General features: G+C 39.6%; 1 protein-coding gene across 1 annotated transcript in view; it reads right to left on the bottom strand.

Moving 5' to 3' along the window:
* PHLPP1 (PH domain and leucine rich repeat protein phosphatase 1) overlaps window positions 1-26,386 on the bottom strand; it is a 131,575-nt gene that overhangs the window by 27,168 nt on the left and 78,021 nt on the right. Inside the window, exons 4-9 of the mRNA XM_035552701.2 lie at window positions 17,415-17,581; window positions 9,128-9,274; window positions 8,343-8,573; window positions 5,558-5,760; window positions 3,888-3,948; window positions 2,571-2,666 (exon numbers count right to left, since the gene is read on the bottom strand). Coding sequence (XP_035408594.1) covers window positions 2,571-2,666; window positions 3,888-3,948; window positions 5,558-5,760; window positions 8,343-8,573; window positions 9,128-9,274; window positions 17,415-17,581 — 905 coding nt within the window. The remainder of the gene's footprint in view (window positions 1-2,570; window positions 2,667-3,887; window positions 3,949-5,557; window positions 5,761-8,342; window positions 8,574-9,127; window positions 9,275-17,414; window positions 17,582-26,386) is intronic.

The following is a 26,386-nucleotide window of genomic DNA, read 5'->3' as shown; positions in this document are numbered from 1 at the left end:
TTCTTTCTGCATTTACTTGAAAATCTCATCTACGGATTTGCTTTTCTACACTACTTTCTTTCCTAATCAAGACTGGCCAGTATCATCAAACCAAATATTAAAGGAAAAAGCAGAGTTAGATGCGAACACCTCCAAAAAAATAATAATCACATTTAGGGTTTTTTGGATGGGTTGGGGCAGTGACATTTTGAAATCAGAGAAGTACAAATCACGGTGAAAACCTTAACAGGCCACTTTTCTATGGAAATGCATTGTATAAATAATTCAGAAAAACTGAATGAGTCCTTAGGAGGTTGTGTGTTTTTTTTTTCTTCTTGTTTTCCAAGTTACACAAGCACCAGAGGAACTGGGCTCCCTGAAGAAATCTTGAACCACCAGCGTTCAACCAAGCAAGCTCCTGATGAGCCTGGGACACTTGGTTCTCAGGCTGGGTAGGGAACCAGGACACCAGGACTTCTCTTCCCTATGGGCAGCTTTCCCACTTGCCTGACTCCCACCGGAAGCTCTGACGGGATCAAAATTTCTAAGGGCAGGCATGCCACTTAGCATCAGCATCTTGGGAGAAAACATGGGTTAGTGAAAACACCCAACCAATTCCTTCAGTAAGCAGCTGTTAAAAAAAAGCACCATGTTGCATACAAATAGATCTGTTCAAAAAATGGACGAAAAAACAAAAACACATACAAACATCTGCTCATTGGTGGCAGCAAGGTCATTTCGGCAACCTTTAATTGAAGCATTTATATTTTCTTTGGGGAATTCTCTGGCAATGTCAGTTTTATGATAATGAGTTTACTCTGCATAGCTGAGACTTAAGTACCCTTTGTTGTTTTTCAGTACTTTTAAAGCAGAAATGGCTGCATTACAGTCCAACAGTATACACTGTTCCCATTTTCTTTGAGGAAAATATTAGTACACATTCCTTTATCTAAAAGTGCTTCAACTTTCTGGCTTCAAGGCTGCTTTTCTGTTTAAGAAGCAAATACAAACAGCCTCAACTGTAGTCTGTTTAGATTAGGTGCAACCTTCAGCCTTCCAGGATACTGCTGGTCAAGGCTTGAACATTTAGTGGTTCAGGTTGCAAGCATCCCCCTAGGAAAGTGCTGTTCATTTACTTGACAGATTTTCAGAGTGCTATTCTATATAGAAGTAGAAGCAAGAAACAGTGCACGTGAATCCAATTACTGGGCACTTTTTTTTTTTTGATACTTACAGTAAGTCTGTACATCTGAGCCATTTGCATTTGAACCCAGACCCAAGTTTCTCTAAAGATTAATGGATGTTCAAAGCCTGTGTTTTGAACTGGACCCTAAAACTGAGCTGACTTATTAGGAGCTAAGCTATCTAGACACATACTACAAAGAAGAGCTTTCAAAGATAAGCTGTTTCCTGAGGTTAATGATAAGATGGCAGGAGAGACAAGTCGTTGACTGTACCTAATTTCAAGCTAATCATTAATCTCCCAAAGATATCCGGTATGCCTTGATATTCCTTGCTGTTATGAAGTGCAAATGAAAGGCAAATGAACTTTGGCTCCCCCCACTTCCGAGTAGATGCAAGTTTCATTTTGTGTAGAAAAAACAGAGGGATTAATAGTCTGCACGTTATGCTGTTAACTTGCTCAGTAAGTCTCCTCACATCCTGTTCTGCCCATATTTCTGAAATCTATTTTCTTCCCATCTCCAACACTAAATCCCCAGACCCAGACAAAACTATTCTTTTTGGTTTCTGATGCTCTTTTGTTCTGTACAGCTTTGGAAGGAAAATATTTAATAGCTCATCATATAGTAGCTGTCCACAATTTTCAATAGCTCTGTACTTCCCCATTTAATTTACCTATTTGTGGCCAGCATGTTCTCCCTCTTTCACAACATGTCTTTTGAAGTGTACAGAGCAGCCAGAAATGACAGCTCTCTTCCAGTGAAGTCAGGCACTTAAAAATTCTCAATACCACCACCTGACTGGTATTTGGACTGGGTCTCTCTAGACAAAAGGTGCTAACAGTCCTTCATTATTTAAACCCAACTCCTATTTTCCTTCCTACTCACTTGCTTTCCTACCACTTTATCAATTTAAAGTTCAGATTCCTGGAAGGGAGATCATCCTTGTAGTAAAGGCAATTGCTCTAGTTGCAAAAGCTTACTTGTTTTATGCAGCTTTACTTTCTCCTCTCAATCCTTTTTCTTATCTGCAACTCAAATGAAGCTCATGAGGCAGAGTATCTAGGCACCGCTGAAACAGAAATAAGTCACAACTCCTGGATCTCTAAACTGTCGTGCAAAGTTATGGCTGTAAATATTTAATATTCAGTGTTAAAAATGAAGGGCTTTCCTCCTTGAACAGCTTCAAAATTTCCAACCTGAGTTCAAAGGCACTGATTTCTTTGCATAAAAGTAAAAGAAGAAAGGCTGGGTGGAAACTTGTGGTATGATGACTCCCCACAAGGTAAAAATAAAATCAAAACAGAAGATAAAAGGGGTCTGACAATCACTGGAACAAGCTAAACACTGAAACAGCAAATATTTCTGAATATCCTGTTCCAAATCTTGCAACTGGTCTGCAAGACTCACCGGGCAGGCAGCTCACATATCCGATTGTGGCCAACATCCAACACTTCCAGTTTTCTGCTGTCACATACCCACTCAGGTAGGTTTTCCAGGCGATTTCTATGAATAAAGAACACACGAGGTATACTAAGCCATAATCCAGATGTAAAGTTAGCATGCACAGATACAAAACTGGGCATCAAATCATGATCAGGCACTTGCAGATTTGAAGTTCATGAACAGGACCCTTGCACAGCATGAACATAAATCAACGTTCTTGCTCATTCATGTAACTTGTATCCTCTGGATTATTCATACAGTAGCCATCCACCAAAACGTGTGACAGTAACCAAACCTCTCTCATCCTCAAATAGCTTCCTTTTTAATCTCAAAAACATTTCCCAAATTCCAAGCGAGCCAAGAAGCTAAAGATACCCCATCCATTTAGTTACAATGCCATCAAAGCACAGAAATGGTTTTGTGATCAACATCACACATTCTGCTCTGTCTTCATTTATAACTAAATGGAGAACACAGCTTTACAAAGAACACTTAAACAAACTGCACTTATACTTAGTCACACCTGTATGTTACATTTAGGTGCACAATAAGAGTAACTCATGGTTAATGAAACTTTGAAGCTGATGGCCGCCAATCCAGGTTAACTCAGTAATTGCTACAATCACCTTGGACAGTTAGAGTGCTTTAAGCAGACTTTTTAATGAATGAAATTACACCACAATATGCAGATGAGTAATTCCTTAAATAAGAGACATTAAGCACACGTATAAAATGCTTTCCTAAAAAAAAAGCCACAAATTAAAATAGCTCCTTTTTCATTTTTCCTTACTCCACCTCCCTTTTGAAGCTGAGAATATGGATACATTCAAATAGCAACTGCAGACATCCCTGCGACAGCCAGGGCTGCGGACAACGATGCGCTGCAGCAGCCGCACGACTAGTAAGCAGATTAACAGACTGTCACCTACACCGGGACTGATACAGACATGTCCAAAAAGGAACTTCTCTACATGTCTCATATCGGTGCACAGCTGAATAATCCTGTGTTGTCTGTATAAGACGGAATCTTTAAAACAGGACAATTATTTTCCGGTAACTATGAAGGCACGCAATGCTTTTAATGCTAAAAATAAAAATAAATGAAAAGGAAACAGGGAAGAGCTGGCCAGTAGGAAAAAGCCCAAGGACTGACTTTGAGAATCAGCTCTCTCATACATAAAGGTCCATTTCCTGCTTCCACTTCCACTCAGTAAAACACCAGTGAACCTTCTTATTCCATAAACTTTGTATGTTTAAAAAATAATAGTAAACAACTCTTACCTAGAAATATCCATATAAGCCAAATAATTAGGAACTGGATACACATCAAGGTGAGCAAGTTCTAGGGGGTGAAAAATAAACAAACGTGATGATAAAGCTTTTCACTTTTGCTATTCTGTACAAAGTATTTCAAGCAGTTAACACCCATAGATTTCTGAGTCAGCCAGTAAACTAAAAGAGCTTCTCAAGATTTGGGCCTTTTTTCCCTCTTTATTATATCTGAGTATGCTAGCTACATCAGGTTGTACTTGCTATGACAGACACTGCATAACTGACCAGGAAACAGAAAATGGAGAATTAAAAAAATTCACAGCAAATTTTTATTTCTCCATTTTTGTCCCAGAGGTGTAATTTCACCTCTGTCACCCTACCTTGTCTTTTTTAGCCAGAACAGTCAGTACTCTGCTTTTTTCACTGGGTCAGCAATAGCACAGACAAAGAAGGAAGATCCCCCACTCTGGAACTACAAGTTACAGAATACCCCAGAGTCCTCCAGGTCATGGCAAGACATGGAGGATTTTTCAACACACTATACGAGCCTTTGCATTGCTGTGGAGCTTCTGCACTCAAGTAGCCCTACAGACCTCTCAGAGCTTCTCATCTACAGGTAGTAATAATATGTTTTGATTGCTTCAATAGTGTTTCATATCCTAAGCTTTTAGGTAGCTAATGCTTAGTGTTGAGCTTGAAATAAAAAGAGCAGACATGTATTTAAGCCTACAGAAAATTCACCACAGTGAAAATGTAATGAACACCACAGTCCCTATGGATGTTGAGATTAAAATATGGTGGCTGAGGGTGCAAAGAAGAGAGTGCCTTGCTCTTCCTGCCGGCTATCCGACCTAACAGGCTGTTGCTTGCAAGATCCAGGCCGACTTGCGTTCTCAGCTCACATTGCACAGCACATGCTCAGATTATGCTAACTTTTCTTAGCTACAAAGACCCTGGCATGAATACTTAATGAAGGCACAGGCCTGGATATCGTTAGGATGACAGCCTTTTAAAGACAGTGCAGACTGTTCAGCAAATTCACAGCTCTCTGAGCTTGTGTTTTGTTTATTCCATGCCAAACTACTCCAAACAATAAAAATGGTGGTGAAAACTGAGTATTTTAAGTAACAGCAGCTTCTACAGACAGATTAAACAAATCCTATTAATGGAACACAGGACTTATTCAACTGGAAAAGGCCACGTAATTTTTACTATACAATACAAATGAAGTTACTCATTATAGAATTTGTAGCTTTCTAGCCAGAATAAGTACCTAAAAGTAGTAGCAAAAATATATAGTTTTCGTTTGTCTCAAAAACAGCCATTTGTTCAAACTTTATGTCCAGAGAGAAGCAATAAATTCCTTATTATCCTTGGTAAAGCAACATATTAATATAGCCCAAAGAAACAACAACTTCAAGACCCCTCCCCTGCTGACAAAGAGGGGAATTTAGGTCTAAATTTTAAGATTTCACAGTTTTGAAAGATCCAAATCAGTAGCATAGCGTTATTCAAAAGTCATGACACACCACATGTAAAACTTTTATCCTGGAGACATGTCAAGAGCCTCCTGACTCCTCTCAATTACTTGCATTGTACTCCATAAGCATCCCACTGAGAACCAGTTACAGAAACCCAGAAATTGTCTGAGAAGACAGCTGCCCTGGAAACACACTTACCATTCGAGGAAGCATACAGGGCTTTAAGAAAATATCCGCTGATTTTGAGAGTTACCAGTTGATTTCGTTCACAGTGTAACACTTCAACATTGTTAAAAACTGTTGCATCCAGCTCTCCAAGTTTGTTGTCTCTGAGATCCAATTGAGTCACATGGTGCAGAAAGTCTGTTTCATCAGCCTCCAATCTCCTAATTGAATTTAGTCTTGCAGACAAAAAGGGAGATTAAATGTAGCTACATGACAGGACCCTGCTGACAAACTAATGCTCGCTCTACAATCGGTTGCATTGGATTAAACTAGCATGCTTCAAGGTTCTGATCAAGTTTGACTGTACACATTTTTCTCTACATCATGTGATTTTAAAAGCAAGATGGATCAGTTCTGTTGTTTTATCCATCATGACAAAGGAACGATGACACTGAGCTCCTTTCTAAACTACTTTGAAAAACATTGATAAAAAGCTCTGCAAGAAGGTAAGTATTATTTTTATTGTGTCTGGAAAAATAAAAGATGATCTGGCTGTTACTTGTGCCTGATAGTATGGAAAAGAAAATAAAACTGCAGGTGTATCATGAGCATCAGCTGAAAAGGTCTGGTAGATATGAGAAATCTGCAAATATTGGTGTCTCCTGCCTTATTAAAAGGCCAAACTGAGATTTATAAATTCCCATACTTGCCTCTTGCTTCACCATGTTCCACAGTGAGCAAATTCAGAGACCTGAAAAAGGGGGTTGAAAGAAAAAGCAAAAACCCAAGACAAGGCCGTCAGAGAGAACAGGTTTTATCACAGCTTCACTGCAGTGCATTAAAGCTGCCAAATAGTCAGCAATTTCTGGGGAAGTTACAAGCGGAATAGTACTATTTGTAACAGCAACATTTGAGATTTCAGAGCACTTCAAAGCGTGCAGTTTCAAATTCTCAGATCTGACCAGAACACTAAAATCAGTCTATCAGCTTCTGTCGGCCCATTATGCCTCCCTAGTGAGGATGAGGGCACCTACCTAGGGTTTTTGCTGTTGCTCATTCTTTCAGAAGTTGTCCTCTGCATAACAGCTTTATAATTTCAAAGTAACTACATTTTTCCATTAAAATAAGTCAGGGAATTTGCCCCCTCCACCATCACAGGCTTCTTTTTCTGCTTGCAATTTACAAGGCAGTGCTTACTTCTGATTTCACTAAAGCAAAACACTTCACAGTACAGCAAGTACAGTTTACAAACATATTTGACATGAAATAGCCAGGGCAGCTTTACAAAGAACTAATGTTCACTGCTTGGTGCAGAAAGGATGCGGCAGACAATGAAAGAGCTCTATAAACTGCACAGCTGGAACTCAAGGCAATCTCAACCACAGCATCTCTACTCCAAGGCCAAAAGCTAACGCTATTGAAACCCCGATCGGTACTGCTACATTAACTAAAAGCTGAACCACTGAAATAGCTGGTGTAGATTTCAAGATTCTCTTTGCTTTTTACAACCTTCAGACCTCACACAAATGGGAAGCAGATGATCTTTGAAAAATGCACCAACACCACAATGCCACAATGGGCCTAGGATGTGAAAGCTTCTGTTTTCCCTTGTGTGATCAGGGGCTTCTTTTCCTGTCCCCTGTTCCTCAAACAACAGCTTGTAAAAAAAAAAGTGATTAAAAACACAAGGCGCTTCACACATCTCTGAACGTGTTCAAAATGAACTAAAACATACATGGTTTAATTTTGACTAGAAAGACAACAAAGATAATTTAGGGATAAAAATCAAAGTTTCTTATATTCTTCTTCTATGCTTCTCCTGACCATTGATATCAGGCTCTAGAATCAGGTGGTTGACACCTTGAAGAAGTCATACCCCTGCTTTTATACTTTCACAGGATATGGCCTTTGACTGCCCAAAGGTGAACTGCATCAATTAAATACTGAACTTTAATGAAGGACACGAGAAAGTGAATCAAAAAAAAAGCTAAAACTGTAAGGGAGCTGTCTCTGTCTTTTAACATACAAACTCACAGACATGTTTTAACCCCACCAAATACACTTAAGAATTCATTAATCTATCTCAGCTATTTTCTTAACTAACACATACTTATGCTGGCCTTTCCTTGAATCCAAAGTCTAACAGCTACGCAACAGTACAGTACACTAAGTTTTAGGTTCAACAGCTTAATTTAACAAAACAGTTCCAAAATACATTATTATTTGGACCTCAGGGTCCAGGCTGAGCCTCACTCAGCTGATTGCAGAATCTGGTTTGTCCAAGGACAGTAAGAAGAAAGAACCAACACAGACCAGAGCCTTTTGCAATAAGGACCTCTTCACAATCTGCTGAAAGCATCGATAAAATACTAATTGTGGACTAGGCTTTGTAACATACCAAGGAACATTAAGCCATCTATTTTTGTCCTCTCAATTTACCTTTTCATCATCTTACACATCTCTAATATTTCAAATAGAAGCTTTTGGGATCAGGGGCTATCATTTATATTATGCTAATAGTGCACCAACTAGAACTGTGGAAGTCAACAGTGTCCCAGGCTCTGTTTCATTTGAACTTTCGGTGTAAATATTATTTTCCTCCAAAACTCATTTGCCTAACCATCAATTGCCCTAAATATTACCTCTTCCTCAAAGAAGAGGGCTAAGTCTCTGCAAGTACTGTGAGTTAACAGCACAGTCCACGGTTCAATGGATTAACACAACGGATTCATACCCAGGGGATATTATGACATAGGAGAAACTGTTTCAACACCAGTGATTTAGATTCACTTATTCTGCCCCATTTTCAAATACCTACCTTAGGTCCACATGTTTAATATGAGGCATCCTTTTTAACGCTTGTAAGTTGAGGGTATCCACACAGTTTCCCGACATGCAGAGTTTATCCATGGCAGTCAGCTTTTCTAATACTCCTGGAATGTCAGTGAATTCATTGAAGGACAGACTCACGTAGCTGAGCTGATGCATATGCTCCAATTCATCAGGAAGGGACTGGAGAAAGTTACCATCCAGCAAAAATGTCTGCAAGCTATTACAGGCAGGGGAAGGAAAGGGAGAATGAAGAAAGTGAGTGACCTGTTAAATCCCATTTCCTTCCTATAAACACACAAATCTGCTGTGGTTACAGTGAAATAAAATATACAAAAAGGCAGAAGAAATAAAAACAAAAGGAATACTGCTTTAACATCTGCTACAGAAAATACTGAGCAATTAAAAGCCTTGGTAGCTACAAAACGCAGGCCACGCTAGTAGGAACATCACATCTTCAAACATCTCCACCCACAACTGTGGCCTGTGTGGTGACTGAAGCACATAATCAAGGACATTTAGAGATCCTCTTCACCATGAAAGGTGACCCTTGTGTCAAATACTGGGGACTGGAAGAGCTTCAAGACACAAAGGGTGCTTCCTCTCTACCTGCAGCTCACAACTGCTTCAATACAGATCTACAAGACAGTTTGCTGTGACACAACCCATTTAAGTTTAAATCACTTTTCATAGCAAGATTACATACAGAGTCATGAAAGTGTTGGTTGCCTTTACTATCAGGCAATGTATGTTGAGTTTTAAGAAAGTACTTGCTTGTGCATCTCGCCTACAGCTGCTGGAACATTTCTAAGGGCATTGCAGGACACGTTGAGTTCAGTCAGGGTTGGGATGCTGCAGACTGCCAGTGGGAAGTCTCCTAAATTATTATTGGAGAGGTTAAGGCTCTTCAACTTAGTGAATCTACAGAGATAAGAAAAAAAGAGAAAGAAGTGAAGCATAAAACATACCAAGTTGCCTTACAATAATTAATACAAGGTAAGTTTGGTTATTTAAATAAAAATGACATGCATTTTTAGTTTATGTACTCAGAACAAGCATGGAAACTTCTAGACGCTCAAGTTCAATGCCACTTGCAAGAGTTCACTCATGTGAAGCTGGCATGGGAGAAACAGGCCCTCCTGAACTAAATGTCTACAAGTAACACAGAACAGACCCTTGCCATCCTTATGATGTATGTCATTTCCGAAGAGGTCTTCCGTTGCATCTGATCCCATACTGAAACACTGCTGTATCTCTGAACACATTCCTTGCTAGTAAGACTGTTAACAGTAACTTGCTAGTAAGACAGTAACACTGGTTACAAGGTGCAGGAACTTTTCCACCAATTTCAACAGTACATTTTTGTGGTTCAGTTCAGCTCTATTTGTGCAAATAGATACTGCCTTTCAGCCAAAAATGTCATCAGAATAGGTTGGTTTGAACAGAAATGGAAAGTGTACTGAATTAAAGCAATATTTAGCAAGACTTCTACAGCAATCGAGTTAAATCCTTAGGGTTTTGATTAGGTACAATTCATTGGGATGTCACACTAATTCCAAAATTTTGTCCTCAACGTGTCTCAACTCTTAAAATCCCCTTGATTTATCTAGTCAGCCAAAGAAGTAACTTGCATGTGCTTGCCTTATTAGAAATGACCAAAAAGACTGTTTGAACCAAAAAAACACATACAAGAAGAGGACAATCCAATTGGCCAGCCTGAATGTTCAGCAACGTTATTATGGTTGCCTAACAACCACTGGAGGTATGCCTAAAGGCAAATAAATGGATGAATGAAAAGATCTGTGTTGGGTTCCGATAGATGGGAGGAAGTTTCTTCTCTGGCACGGTTTATGCCAGGACATTTTATTTAGACTTAATTTTCCCTTCATGAACTCTCAAGTCCTTTATTTGTGCGAGCAGACTTTTATATAACACAGTAATGGAAGCAAAACTGTACCTATGAAGACTTTTATTTCACGAAAGTGATCTCTGATAGTAGGTGCCAATGCATTCACAGCCTCTGCATTGCCCAACGTATTCTCACCTCAAAACACTTTGCTCTCCCCCAGCCAGAAAACAAGGACAGAAAACGCATCAAGTGTTGAACAGGTTACAAAGTTTTAACACAAGAAGACTCTTAAAAACCCTCACCAGCTATTTCAATTAACTGGTACACAACCTTCGGTATCGGCCAGATCAAACTCTTGCCACTGAATAAAACTCAACATGAAAATGTTAATTATTGCCTTTGGATCTCTTACCAATAGGGGCATGGATTTAACCCCAAAGTACAGACTGTAAATACACTTAATATTTACAAAGCCTTCCAACAAACACGGGAATGCTGTGCTCTCTATTGCTATTTCGGTGCAAAGATGGGAAAAGAAAATAAGGAAAAATCATGGCCTGTTATCACAGATTTTGAACAAGCTGTGCTATGCTGGAGGCAGAAGTTTGGAACAGAGTTAGACAAACTAAATGAAATCCTGCAATCAAATTACTGCTGCAGGGAAAAAAATGCTACTGTGCAGAAACAATGACTAATGCATCTCTAGAGGGAGAACTATAAAATAAAAGGAGGCTAGGGTAAGCCAGCTAATGTTAATGAGGGGTACTAGCCAGAAAAAAAAAAAAAGAAAGAAAAAGAAACATTTTGAATAAAATACCTTCCTATTCCTCTATTTTAGAGAAGGGGCTTAAAAATCCTGAACCTAGAACTAAAACTCACAGTACTGCATTTATCTTGAAGACAACTGTAGAGTTCAACCAAAGATGCATCATTGCTCTGAAACCTGGGGTGATTCTGTGATGGAACAGCTGTCCCACAGCTTCCTCAAAGTCAGGCGCAAATACAGTATGAGTGCTCCAAGCAGGAAAAGCGAGGGCCTATAGAAATGACGTTTCAAATGAGAATTTTTCAGTATTCAAGTGCAAAAGTAGTGGTGAACACGAGGTCAAAAATAAGTAAAAGCTGCTGGAGAAGCCGCAAAATGCAAACATTCCAGCTTTCAAGTCAACCATGAAAAAAAAAGAATTAACTGATTTAATAACCAGCACAGAGGCTACAGGCTTTACTCGTGCCACTCTGGAGTCTCAAGAACAGTTCAGGGCTTTTGCTCACTAAACAAGTGAAAACCACAAGCTACTAGAAGACTCCAAATACAATCTCGAGATAAAATTATCAAAGATCAAGCTGTGACATAGAGGAAAGAGGATTTGGGGTGGAGAGATAGGAAGGGAGGAGGCTAAAAAAAATTGTTTACATCAAGAAATTCCAATGCAGCGTTCAGCTTCAAGATTTTCTGCACTCTTGTAGAAAATTATCTTATGTCAAAGGAAAAAAATTATTTGTCTGTGTATTACATCTTTACTCTTCTACTGTATGTTTTAACATGTGTTTATTAAGGGTCTTTTGTGAGTTAATTTGTATGTTAAACTTTTAGTTAATCTGATTACTAAGGACATGAACCAGACTGGTCAACTGATCTATACAACATGTAAGGGAGGATGTGCAGTACTACCAGTACTGGATATTCACTGAAAATGCACATATAATGCTTCTGTCAAATAATCCACAGAGGTGACTTATTGTTAAATAATATTTAAAGGAAATCTGAAAGACAGACACTTAAACTTGGTTAGTATTAAATGGCTAATTTAAGACAATAGACAGGACATTTTCCGCCTACTCTGCAAACATGTTCACTTGCAAGATGTTAAAGTCACATTTCTTCTCATGGAGCAGTGTCAATTACAAAACTATTCTAAGCAGAACAGGCAGGTACGTGCCCAAAGTTAAAATCTTTAGTCTGCCTCTCATCTCTGGTCACTCACTTTGTGCTATCCACACCACAAACAGAACAGTGTAGTCCCATTATGGAGCACTGCCATGCCGCATATTAAAATTCTGGATAGTTTATAGCGCTTATTCTATTTGGATAGATTTATAGTCAGTAGCACCAGTAGCACTTGTAGCTTGGATATAAATAGGGTACGAGAAAAGTATTTTACAGACTCCAGTTTTCTCTTGCTGCTGAGTTTGCAGCGGTGGGCTTCAAACATTTTACAGAACAACATCCCTGCTGTTTTCTCACCCCCAAATCTTGATTCCTCCCAGAAGCAGGGGGACACATCAATGTTGTCCCCACATGTGTTGTGGGAAAGAATTGCTCATTTGAGGTGTGACAGTGTAATCTTCTTCCACCTTCCCTAGTTCTATATTTTGTTAACCTTTAAAAAAGAAAAGAACAGCACTGCTTGACATGTTATGTTCAGTTAGCTTGCTAGACCTTCTATTGTAATGACCAGTACAGAAATACTCACTTCCCTGGCATAAGAGAGTCCTATTTTAAGGCAGAGCAAATTGTTACACGTCAACCCTTTCCTTTAAACATGCAACATGACTGAACACTAATTGCCATAACTGAGCCCAGAAATACCCAATAACTTAATCCTGAAGCTGCCACTTCAGGAGTGGCTTTAGTTTGACATATGCAAAATGAGGAAAGGGGCTAACAAGAGCAGTTCCTATCATGGCAAAGCAACGCGCTGATACGCCAACTTCAAATTCAGGTCTACTTGGTGTACACAGGAGAGGAAACACACAGTACAGCACTTGTGTTCCAGTATGCTTGGAGGGGGGAAAAAGTGTATTTGAGATGACCATACACAGTTACTGGAACACAGCCATAAAAGCCTAGCCTGACAAAACCAGTCTTGCCTCACTCTTACCAAAAGCATTTAAACATTGGTGATTACTGCACCCAAAACAGAACACATGGCTCAATAAGGAGCTCAGCCGAAGGAAAGCAATTGCTTTCCCAGTCCTACCTCCAGTATTTGGGGTGTGGTGGCAGTTGAACACCATTTCAAGCAGCAGCACTGTCCCCCAGCTCCAGCATCGCTTACTAGCACAACTATCGCACTCACTTGCCCAGCAACACCCTTGCAAGCATTGGCACTGAACTGCGAGTTTCCACCTTCATAAATGCCACATCATTAAACAAACCATTTGACTATTCTGTAACCTCAGTTTCATGCACTAAATGTGATAATCTCAAGCAGCACTTCACTGCACTTTAAGACCAAGCAACTGGCAGGCTGGAGACTTTCTTCCCTACTCCTCAACCTCTAGGGTCGAGCTAGGATTTAACTACATCCCACCCTGACTTACGATAAGCCTAGCTGCTGGGTTCACACCAGTCAGGTCGCTAACGCTGCTCCTGCCTCACTGTCTGGGAACATGAATGTTCTCCGAGCGATAACTGCATTTCAAAGCACCTATTTACTGCACTCTACGTTTGTAAAGAGAGCATGGGGATGCCTAAGTTATGGGTTTTCAGATTAAAAGCAGCTATCTTATGATTGGAAGTAGCAAGGAATTTCAGAAACACTTGCATTGATATCTTTAAGTTCTCTAGCCTTCTCATACCCTATGGAAGCAACTCTAAATTACTGCCACTAGCCCAGAAGCATTCCAACCGAGATGCCAGAGAGGACAGATGATTTCTAAAGAGGCTCTAGAAAAGAAAAGGTACCCATTGATCTTGAGATAAAAACCCACATAATCACTGTTAATAATTAACAGCCACAATCAGAAGAATAACTTGTTATTCTGATAAAATTGGCAAGCATCATTTTGTTATTGTTAAAGCAAACTTTTTGGTTTATTACATCCACATCCCCCTCTTTTTCTTTATTTTTTATTTTTTAAATCAGTGCTGAAGTCTGTGATAGGCTTATATTGGAAATCCACACACTGGCAACTTCCTTTTCAATATTAACAAGGAAACAGTACTCTTGATGTAAACAGTCTTTTCCAATGGTGACTGAAACAATTATGTATAAAATGGGCTTAGCCCACTGAAACAGAGCAACAGTAAATAATGACTGCAGTTTCTTAATTTGCTTGAAACCTAGAGTGATAGTACTCTGCAAAACTACTAATCATGAATTCTTGTTCACGTTTCAGAAAAGGAGACGTGAAGTTTCACTGTAGATAAGGGAAAAAAGTTTGGAAACAGTGCACACAACTCTTAACTTCATGGTTAAAATGTATCAACCAGTATAAAAAAGTGTAACCGATAAAGTTTTTGACAACTTAAGACAACAGAATGTCTTCAGTTGTCCCACCTGTAGGATACAGTGGCTAAAACCCCAAGGCCTTTAAGACAAACTCTGACTCTGTTGGGATATTATCACAGAGTATGTCATTAACTTCTAGTAAGTTACCAACTGGGAAATCTTTCAGCTCTTCTACCCCCAAAAATCACCATTGCTTTATTTAAAAAAAAAAAAACTACAGTGAGGGAGAACAAGGATCAAAACTTGCTGTGTTGTTCTTCAAACACAAATTTTCAGACTACTTTCATATGTAGTATGAAATACGTATTTTCCCTGGTAAGAAAAAAAATACAGATGCTGTATATACTTTTCAACATTCAGACAGTTCAGCGCAGAAATTCACAGCACCTCACTACTACGACCAAACTGCTTCTGAGAGTCTACGCAGTGGGTCACTGAAAAGCCAGTATTTTCTTCTTTGACATACCTTTTGTTTTGACATTTAGCATCCCCGCACATCTACTAAATTACCACCGAAAGTGATTTATTATGAGGAACAGCTAGCACCAAGCGCTGGTTATAGCGAGACAAGTTTTCCTAGACTGCCTTGCCAACCAGATTCTATTAAAAATTGTACCAGGAAGGCTAGGTATATGAAATGCCAATACATTTTGTTCACAACATCTAAGCACATGGATATTTCTAGAGCCTTAAATACTTCTGGGCTTGATTCATTGGTGCTGTGCCCTGTGTGTGGCTGCAATTAAAACTGACAATTTTGTATAAAAGCCAACAGTACCAGATCAGAACAACAGAGATTTTACAGTTGCTTTGCAGTGGTTTGAAAGAACAAGAGTGAGGAAAAATGATTTTTGGTTTATCCAGTCTACTTTTACCTCATAAAACCCCCAACATTTTGAATATTATATTATTAAATTAGAGGAAAAAGGGGAAAACAATGTCAGACAACTACTAGCAACCTGTGTTTCCATGAATGATTGACTTTCCCTTGTTTTGCACATGCTTTCACTATTAGGACTCAATAGTGATTTCAAAGGCAGTGCTCCCTTCTTGCTAGGTATTTGTGGTTTTACTCACTGATTTAGACTTACAGCAGTAGTCAAGCTGGCTCAAAGCTTTCTTGCAGCACAAGGAAAACTCAAGTTTTTCCACCTCAAAGAGGAAGATAACTGATAGAGCACTGAAAGAATTGGAAAAATCTAACATTCAGCAGGAGCTACCATCTTACAAAATCCTTTCCTCTTGCAGAGCAATGGGAACAGCAGCAGCAGCTTCCAGCTACTTACTTCCTGGCTAAGTAGCTTCCAAACTTACTTCCTGCCACCTGTGCTGGATGAAAATAAGGCTGGAGAACATCGGTGGTAAAAGGAAGGTCAGAGCCAAAGGGTAAGAGCTTGTGAGGCACTGCTCTGATCCACTGAAATACTCCCAGCTATCCTTCCTAATCACTCAGACCTTTGCTCCAGAAGTTCATGGATCTTCCAGTGCCTTCTTGGCAAAGTCAAAGCAGTGGAGGTAGAGCAGACTATCAGTCACTGACAGAAGGGGACCAGTTCTTTTAAAAAAAAATGAGGCTTATCTGTTTCATGCTACCTGTTTTGCTATTTCTCCAGAATTTCCTTATGCAGAATCACAGAAAACAGGAGAGGTTTTTTTTGGTAAACTGAACCCCTCCTTACTTTCACATTTAGGCCCACATTAGTGATGAAAATTTTAATAATTTATTAATGCTTTCAGCAAGACTTACTTGCTGTTCCTACAATTGCAGCACTAACTAAGAAAATATTAAACAAAGAACATCACCCACCATGTTATTTATAAATGCTTTCAAATCCCAGACAGAATTAGCTGTATATACATGGACAAAAATACTTAAGTATCTACTGTACAATTTCTAATACTTAAAGAAGGAAAATGATAAAAATTAAAAATATTCATTAATTGTCTGTGTTCATCATCTGACTTCTGCTAAAATTCCACTTGTTATTTGGAGATCTATACCAATATTCACAGAACATTTAATCCAGTATTTCTCTCCAGACTGTTCATAAACTTGGAAGCACTGCCTGCTTTGTTTGTAAAGCAGACCTGCTGAGTTCATTCATCTTCCATTATGCCATTTTTTTTTTTCTAGAAGAAAATTGGAATTATGTAAAATACAATAGCCCACATAATTCATCTTGCATTTTTTGGTTCTTTTTCTGAGATGAAGGGATGTAGAAACGTGGTTGAAAACATTTCATTTGAACAGGACTATGCACAAATACAATCCGGAGGTACTCTGCAATTCAGTTACTACTGAAATTAAAATCACAGGCTTATATTTACTATGGAAACATTAATCTTCCAGCATACAGAAAGACTGCTGATTTCACAATTCTGGGACACACACATTAAATCATTCAGATCACTAGTAGGGCTGCTGTCCATCCGTTTCTTACATTCTTGATGAGCTGCAATGGACAGAACACCTGGAAGGTCACAGTTACTAGGAAAAGATGAGGTTTGAACAGAGAAGACAGATGACAGGAATCTGGCTTAATTTATTAAATCAGGGCTTTCTTTGCTTGAGAGAAAACAAAAACTCTGAAGTGAACTCGCACACAGCGTTGTCCCTACCTAGAATGCTGCTGATGGGCAACTTAGTAACTCATTCTCTCACACGAGTACAGATTGAAGGATTACAGCCTAGCCTCAGTAGGTAGGTGTACAGCAACACACTCTGAAAACTGCATTTCTGCATTTTATATCAAAAATAGTTTTCATAAAAAAGAAAAACATCGAGTTTCTTGTGAAAGCTGGTCTGTTTCTAGCCAGCACGCAGTTAACCGATTTCTGAAGCGTTACAGTCTGTCCATTCCTCCACAAGAGGAGGTACTCTTTTTTTAAACCAGCATCACTTTAGGAAAGTTCTTGCAGACCAGTGGTTACTCGGCTCTGAGGGCAGAGGAAGACCAGTAGAACCAGTAGACCTTACCTTTGCAATTCATTAAGCGCTCTACTTGTAGATGGGCTAGGGTTTAGCCTCAGGAAGTTCTGCTTTAAATTGAGATGAGTGAGGTCTTGGCTATAAAACAGGTTGGCAGGCAGTTGCTCCAGGCTGCAGCATGAAAGATCCACTGAGCTTATGCGCTGTGATGCAACCTGGAAGTCAAGAGGTACACCAATACGTTAATACTGTAATAAATCAAGAGCATTTCCTTCAGCCCTACTAGCATGAGATAAACTGTTTTTAACCACAACACAAGTCATTGTCAGCATATGCAGCTAATTCAACCCTGTTTACATCACTTGTAGAAGTTAACCCACAATCTTGTTCCAACTCAGTGCTAAAACCAGGTCCACAGATGGCCAGTAGGGGGAAAGCGCAAAGGTTTGTCAAACTAATATGCAAAATGAATTCATTTTTATCTATGAAAGTTATGCAATACTCTGTGACCAGAAAAACAGGTAAGAGATTTGACAAACTTTAGTTTAGTCCTTTGGTTAGCAAGTAATAGCAGCAAAAATATAAGTGCACAAGTCCTCTACATGGTGGTATGGTTGGTCAGTGTATCAAGGCAAAAGGTGAGCAGAGGTAAGGGGATAACAGTCAACCTATCTCACTATTACACGTCAGAAAAAACCAATTCATCACATTTACATCTTACTGGGAAAACAGTATCTGACCAGCAGCAAAGCACTGAGCACTCTGTTCTTCTCGCTAAATTAGAAAACTGGCCTAGGGTAACTGATAAAAATGTGATGAGAACAAAACTGAGATTTGGGAGCTTACCACTCCTCCAGAAAGGAGAAGACAGAAGTCTGCAGCTGCCAAAGAAATCATACTACCTAGCACTACGAAAGGGCTAGCGTCATTCCACAGAGATCTATAGGCAGCAAATTCAAACAGAAACTCTGCACCTTACCAAATCTCCAAGATATGACTGAGTGAACTACAACCTGCCACTTTATTTACTTAATTTAAAAAAAAAAAAACAAAAACAAAAAACAGAGCACTGCCATTGAGAATCATTACTTTTATTTTCTGTCCAATACTATTAAGCAAACCCTTTCAAAGTCTTGGGAGTCATGGAGTTACCTCCATCAGAAAGTATGAAATACAATACAGTGAGGATGGTGGGCAAGGAGGAGCGATCAAGTGCTAGAAGAGTAAGAGACGTTTTTGGAGCAGACATGGCTTAGATCAAAGGAGAGAAAGCAAACAAGTTCGCTACCATCTTAGACTTGTGGGGCTGCACAACCAGTGCTCAAACAGTGACGTGTTCTGTCGGCTGCAAGAGAAGCAATCATTTTTGCCACTGGCACTTTGATTGGCCTCGCATGCTATGATTCTGGAAGTACAAACACCACATCTAAGGGATAAGAAAGAAAAACAAACAAGAAATCCTCAAACAAAGCCCAGTGGCAGTTTATAAGAGCCTCGGAACTCCAGTGAAGGAGATACCATCTAATCTTGTAGGCAGAGATACAGCCTTTTCCATGAAGGACCCTGAACACAGAAACAAATAATTTTTTTGCTGGCATAAGTGAAGTAGCTTGCCACTGAAAGGAAGGCCAAGGACTTTTTTTCTTCCTTTTTTTTTTCCTCTCTAATGCAAGCTACACAGGCCTCAGGATAAGTGGGCTCTATTACAAACACACGGCCATAAGCTTCAAGAGGAACAGACGGTGCAGTGTTTTTCTCTAATGTGACCGTTAATAATCCAGTCCTCCCACATCCATTAAAATGCTTGAATTTCCGTTACTCAATTAGTTCAGTCCTTTTGTCACCGTAGCTACTATTTTTCTTCCTCTTGTAGTATTAGACAAAAATTATTCATAGGCTATTCTCAGCTGTCGTTTCTAAAAGGTAGGTATTCGGTCTATTTACGGTGCCAGAACCTGCCCAGCAGGGCATGCTTCTCCTCACACAAAACAACTGATGAAAAAGCACTGACACCCATTAAATTAAAAAGGAGAATGTGTAATTTCAGGTGCAATGTTTACACATACTGTTGCTTCAACTGCTTGTTTGGAATGCAGTGTGAACAGTAATAAGCAACCCAGCAGAGCTCCGCAAGGCCTGTCACTCTAAGATGTTTAAAATACCAGAACTGATAACTCCAAGTGAGCCAACAAACCCAAATTCTGCTGTGGTCTCAAAAAAAGAATTCAAGTACTTTGTTAAAGCCTTCCACCTCTGTGGAAAAAAAAACTGTTAAAAGTAATTTTGTTTTTAAAAGTTATAGCTCCTGTTTGTGTGTGGTTTTATTTTTGTTGGTTTTGTTTTTAAAAGCAATCACCTTGTTATACAAAGAATTTCATTAATCATAAAACTGACACATATTCCACCACGATGGCTCTACCACAGATAATTGTGAAAGTTAAATATATTTTAAAAGGAGTTAGTTCTGAAGTCAACTGTAATTTTATTGCAGTCTTTTTTGTTACCAAGGCAGTATGCTAAGAATTAACTTCTGAATCATTACAAGGAACAGTCATATAAACAAATACAGTTATTCTCATAGGCACGGATAGAGTCTTTACTCTTCTCATTGCTCAGTACTTCTCTGTAACAAATTCCTAGAGAACAGAGGAAAAAGATGAAAAACAAGGAGTGGCAAAGAAAAACAATAAAGGGATATTTCAATTTTGCTTTTCAACTGACTTAAATGCATTAAGACTGTGCATGCGTTTGCTATCGTTTATTAAGAGCACATGTGTTTGTTTGCTATTGTTTATTGCAAAGCATTCTTCTAAAACACAGTAGAGTGTATAATAAAGCATTGGGTTTCTCCAGCTCACTGTGGGGAATCACTGCAGAGAAATGCTGATAATAGGTAAGAAATCTCTGGCTAGAACACCCCTCACAGTCAAAGAATAAAGAGCATCCTTTGGAACATTAGGAACATCCTTAGGACATTATTTGCAGCAAGTAGGGTTTCTACTAGAAAGAAAGAAAAATGAGACATTCCACTGTAAATAAATACCCCAACAATTCATCTGGGCTGAGTTCAACAGGCCTGTGCTCTAACAAAAATACTGGAGTCAGCGTGGTAGCAAGATGCGAGAGAAGTACTTTCTGGATAGATGCGGAGCAAATACGAAGCTCTCATTATGGCTTGTTAGGTGTTTTCTTTGGGAAAAATTTACGAATAGAAGTATAACTGTTTTATACACTTGATGTATGCGTACACATACAGGCACAAAAATAAGTAACACCAACACAAGAAGCACAGTTCATGGCTTTCCCAAGCAGGGTGAAGCCGTTGTCCAGACCAATCCCTCTGGAATGTCTTCTAAACACATCCAAATCTGAATACATCCTTGACACTTGTTTTCACATGAAATCCCTGTTTCATTTCCTATACTAATAGAATTGGGAAGGTGGCTGGGGGAATGACCTTCTTGATGATGGTACGTGACAGCATCTCAGCCACTGTGCCAGAGAAGCTGTAGAATCCTTGCCTGTCTTTACCAGAAAAGGAAGACTTGCAACAGCTTCACAACAGTGTAGCCTAAACACAGCGCGAGCTCTGTGCTTCTGAAGTACCAGTTTTCTGTTGATTTTTCATCATTGAAAATACAAAGAAACAGGAGCAAACATGTGGCCCTTCTCCATTTCCTGAATCTGACTGTAGAGTGTTTAAAAATCAATCACTTCATTGTGAAGTCTCCCATTTTAATACTAGAGTAGTAGTAATATAGTATGGCCAAGTGCAACCTCAGTTGTACAGCCCTGGCCTACAGTATTTAAAGTTCTTTTTTGGGTCTCCATGTGAGTCCAGCTTACTGAAACAGAGTTTCAAATTAGTGGTATAAACCTATAGTACCTGTATGACAGAGCCTTGTATCTACACGCTGCAACTATCAAGAAAACCTGTTGTCACGATTTTAAATTTTTCTCCAGCAGCACTGAAGTACAGCTTTATTCCGCAAACACGACTACAAGTAATGCTGCTGGAGAACTCCGCCCCCTGCATGTGTCCCGCTGCTGCCCATCTCAGATCTGCAAAAGTGGATAAGAACTAGGAGTCTCCCAGGTACAAAACCTCATTTTTAAACACATTATTTGTGTCACAATGGTGCTTCCAAGTATGAACAACAACTCATGTATGCCAACAGTACCTTAAAGGTAAAAGGCTTCATCAAGGTGTTTATTTTTAAAAACAAACTATTTTAGAATTAACGAAAATGTAGCATAGGTTCACTGTGACTCTTTAGCAGCTGGCAATAAAAATACAGAAAAATACTTGTATCAACCAATATTCTTGCCTCTTCTGGCTACACAGGGCTGAAAAACTGCTTTGCTTTGTCCAACTGTATAATACTACCTCTGTCACCGAGCTACGCAACACGTCTTATTACAGCCTTTGTTTTAAAGCTTTGGCTTTATTACAAAAATGATCTGTCGCTGACAATGGATGTCAGCAATGGATGCAGCTGAACCCAGCTGTATGGACAAACACAAGCCTTGTTTACACAAGCCCATCTTTTGGTGTGACCTGTGGTGCGAATTTAAACCAATATAATTATGTCTTTTTCCTGTTTACCCTCAGCCCATTCCCTACAGTTCTATTCAGATAAGAAATTACTATTTAGGACTTCAACAGAAGACAATTAAAATAACTAAACAGCCCACACTGTAAAGGCAGCCAAATTCTCAGCCTGTTTGAACTGAGTTGATGATGTTAAATTACACCTGCTATAGACATGCTAATACAGAAGTAGTATAATTTTTCTCCTCTAAGATTTGTTTTTAAACAGCTTGATAACCGTCACATCCCACCAACACATGCATAAGGCTTAACTAAACAGTGGTACGTACACTTGAAGTATCTAAGCTAACCACTTAGAGCACACAAGTTCTCCTCAAAACTGACCTTGTTTCAAATCTTAATCCTACTCCCTGCTCAAGTGCCACAGCCCCACTCAGCAGCGGGGCCCCACGCGTCCGACTGCACAGCAAGGGAACAGATCCATGCCCCGCTGCACCCTCAAGAGCCAAGGGAGCACGCAGACTGGCGAACAAACTAATGCCAAAAACCTTAACGAGGGGGGGAATAAAAAGGTTTCCTGTTGCTTCAAAGCCTTATACTTCCATTTTTAAAAGACTACTTTGAAAATCGAGACAGTCCAAAGGGTTAGAAGATTACAGCTTTTCTTGCCTCTCCCTTTTGTTTTCTTTCAGACATCAAACTAGATGCATATCAACTCAAGCTAAGGGCCTTGAAAAGAGAAAATGGAGCTCAGCAGAAGCTTGAGAACCCCTCAGTCATTCACATAACCAACCAACAGGCAATGGCATGGGTAAGAGCAGTAGCTGCCTACCGAGATGGGAGTAGCAGCACAACTCACAGCCCAAAGTCTCTAGCGAACTCCTTGTGCTGACGAGACTCAGGGACACAAAAATCGTTCTGCTCGCCCCTGCTCTCCTCTCCCTATCTCTAAATGAAGATGTATACAGCATGCGGAAACAGCTTGCTTTGACTTCTGGACATTACACACAGCTGTAGGAACTTAAATGAAAACAGTAGTAACAAGCGTGAGTGTGCATGGAGGGAGGATATATGGAGATAACGAAGCAGAACCTGCATTCCTTTATTCTGCATGATACAGGCCCAGAAAAAAGGGTTCTTAGATGTGGAAGTCAATGACCCAGGTTAAGCGTCAATCTTGAAAGTGAGAATTTGTCAGTAAGATGACATTAGCCACCTGTCATTTCAGTATGTTGGAACTATCTGAAGTCATTTATTCCAGAGCATGAGTGTTTTTTGCTCCCTCACAAGGAAAACTGCTCTTCTTTGAGAGACCCTAATACTGCACAGGCAATGATATCAACACCACCACCTTGGTGGTAAGTCACCCCAGGACGTTCACATTGATAAGACCCCTGCAAGGACAAGGCTTAAGATGCAACTCAGAGTTAAGGGACAGTAATTAGCTGTAGCATTAAGCTTCTTATAGCTCAGGCATGTGAATCTCCATTTGGTGGAGCAAGAAATATTAACATCCTTAAAACAGCTTGACTAAAAGCAATCTGTTACTCATTGGAAATGTTGAAAAAACAGGTCCTTCTCACACAAACTGAGAAATACCTCCTTTTCTTTTGTGTTAGACTAAAGTTTTTAGCTGTACAAACAGCTGCACAGACAGTAAGCAGGCTTTGCAATGAGCAGCTCTCCAGCAAAGGTTTTCTTTCAGTGTTTGCTACAGATTTCAGACTCACCAGTGGGACTGTCAGCATTTCCCATAGGTCTTCACTTGCCCACATCTCCCCCGTCCCACAAGTAGAGGGCTTTTTCATTTGCCTTTGGTGGGTTTGTTGTTGGGTTTTGTCTGTCAAGTAAGCCATTATGCTAGGCCGCCATTTTCTGACGTAGGTTCTGCTACATAGCTGCAAACACTATCATATGGATTAATTCTACAATAAGATAAACTGTTCTCATGCCATTATTCCATGGCAACTTTTAAAGGCCTTCTGACCCAAGTATTTTGTAACACAAACAAAGAATATAGCTCTATTGGCCCGGGGCCTAAAACTAGTCTGCAGCACTCATTCCCTCTTCTCTGTGGAGACCTTCCTCCTTCTCCCTGAACAACATAAGCCACCTAAAGAGACCAAACATCCTTAAAATCAGTTTTTGCTGGTAATGCCTCTCCTTTCTTTGCCCTCCCTGCTAGACTTTGGTTGGAAAGGCTCTCAGTGCTATAGTCATTCAATTTCAAGACCAACTTGGTTATCACCTTGTATGTAAGGAAGTACTGCACAGTATGCCAGTCCCTGTGGCCTCCCCCAGTCTCATGGGATCTGTTCACCACAGACATTTTGCTCTTAATGAAGCTCCGTGGAACTAAGTTACATTCCCCTGCTCACTCCCACCTCCTACCACAAGAGGCTACTGAAAATAATTTGGGAACTTCCTGAAATAAACATACCTCAAAAGGTAACAGCTGCAACACCTCATGGAGCTGCTAGCTGTAAGCCATAGTTAAACTTCCCTGCAATTATGCAGGAACCTCACAAACTCAACTTTCAATATCAGAACCTGATTTAGAGGCTTCAAAGGACATTACTTGAATGATATTTCCATATGTGTGGGCGAAACCTAATTTTCCTTTCTCACTTGTGGCTGCAAAACTTCAATAGCTACCCTTAACTGAAGGCAACAAGTCCAAAAGAAGGAAAACAGACTCTAAATTTCAGCATGAAAAAGTGAAGCTACAGCTTGGCTAGAACCAAAATTAAGGGAAAACCTTGGTCACTAGTTATACCACTTTGGAGTCAGCTGAACAACTTTAATGCGGAAAACTAACCAGCAGAGCCAAAGTACAAAGCTTTCCCCTGAACTATTAAAAGAGATGCTACAATGAACAGAAGTTAACTTCCAAAACACAACTGACCTCTAACAACTAAAGGCACAAAAGGATAGGTTTTGCAGGGAAAGAGGAGGAGGAATACTTTCAAGTGTTATAATCAAAAGAGAAACCAAATTGGCCTCAGGCTTGAGTTGACAAGAAGCCACCTACAGCAAGAATGCCCAGATATCACTGCAGAGCAAAGGTCCCAGATATTGAAGATATACACATACACAAAAAAGGAAGTCAAATTCCACACAGAAGTGAGAGGTTTGTTTATGATAGAGTAGTTGTAATCACTGCTAAAAGGAAGCTGTGGTTTTATTTTTAGGGATCTATTTTTAGAGAAGGCATTATCTCAATATTGTCATTTTATGGTATTAGAGGGAAAAATGGTTTCGTTTTTGCAGAGTCACTACATTTCCTATAAGTAAGGGAAAACAAAAGAAAACAACAACAAAACCCACCAGCCACAGCAAAAAAAATGAGAAAAACTCGAAGTGAATAAAAAAGATCCCTAAGTTGAATGAACAGTTACAAACATGTTACTAATGCTACTTAGCCTCACAAATTTAAAGAAACCTAGATAGTTGTTCTTAAAACAAGCCTTCTGCAGAGCCTTGGATTTGATGAAAGGCTATTTCCAGACTGGGTCACTGATGTTGGCATGATACTACACTCGCTCTTAGGTCATATGGGTAGAAAGACTCATTTTCAAGCCTCCAAGCGCTTCTGGCATAAGAAGCCAGCTACAGCAGTCGCCCTTTCAGTGACTAGCACATCCCTCACCTCCAACCCATCCCCAGCATGCACATGAACACAGTAACCCCAGATCAAACACATGGAGCAAGACAAAATTATAAAAAAGAGTCAGGAATAACAAGAATAGTGTTTGTTGCGTACAACAGTTCTCTGTAGAGTTTCCCATATATATACACGTCTATATTTAGACGCATATATTCAGAGCCGTTTCTGAACAGTGTTAGAAATGCCTGTCCTTAATACCTCCAGAGAAAATTGAGGTTTGGTAATAAAAATCCCTCCAATGATGGATTCTGTAAGGATGGTACAGCTCATTAGAGTATCCAGGAACACATATGAAACAGGTCATTCAGAGTGGGCAAGCCAAGGAAGGTACAATGTAGGACTAATTTAACCATGAGACTATTGGCTTCAAGTCTTTAGAGGCTGAAGGCCATATTTCATATGAAAAAGCTCCGCAAAGTTTATTTTCCACCCTAAACTTGAATCCACACTTTAGTCTTTCTGCTGGTTGACCATGCCTATATGAACAAATAATCTGTTAATATCTGGCACTATCTGAAATAAAGATGGAACTATATGCACAAGCAGATGTTGCTTATTACACATCACTAATTAATGAGCAGAATCTTCTGCACTGGAGGAAAAGGCAGTCCCACAACTGACTATCTTCCAGTACCTCAAAGGTGGATGAGGGTACATCTCTCAGTAACACTGAATTGCTGCTCACTGCATTCCCTCAGCACCATTCCTGTAAAACACTTGCACAAGCCAATCATTTTGTTCCCCTATTTTGGGAATACATTTGCAGAACTGCAACCAGGCTCAGAGTTATTCTTTATGTTC

The sequence above is a fragment of the Cygnus atratus genome, chromosome 2 (assembly GCF_013377495.2).
Source record: "Cygnus atratus isolate AKBS03 ecotype Queensland, Australia chromosome 2, CAtr_DNAZoo_HiC_assembly, whole genome shotgun sequence".
Lineage (NCBI taxonomy): Eukaryota > Metazoa > Chordata > Aves > Anseriformes > Anatidae > Cygnus > Cygnus atratus.
Note: the sequence above shows the minus strand (reverse complement) of the source record. Positions and strands in the feature narration are given on the sequence as shown.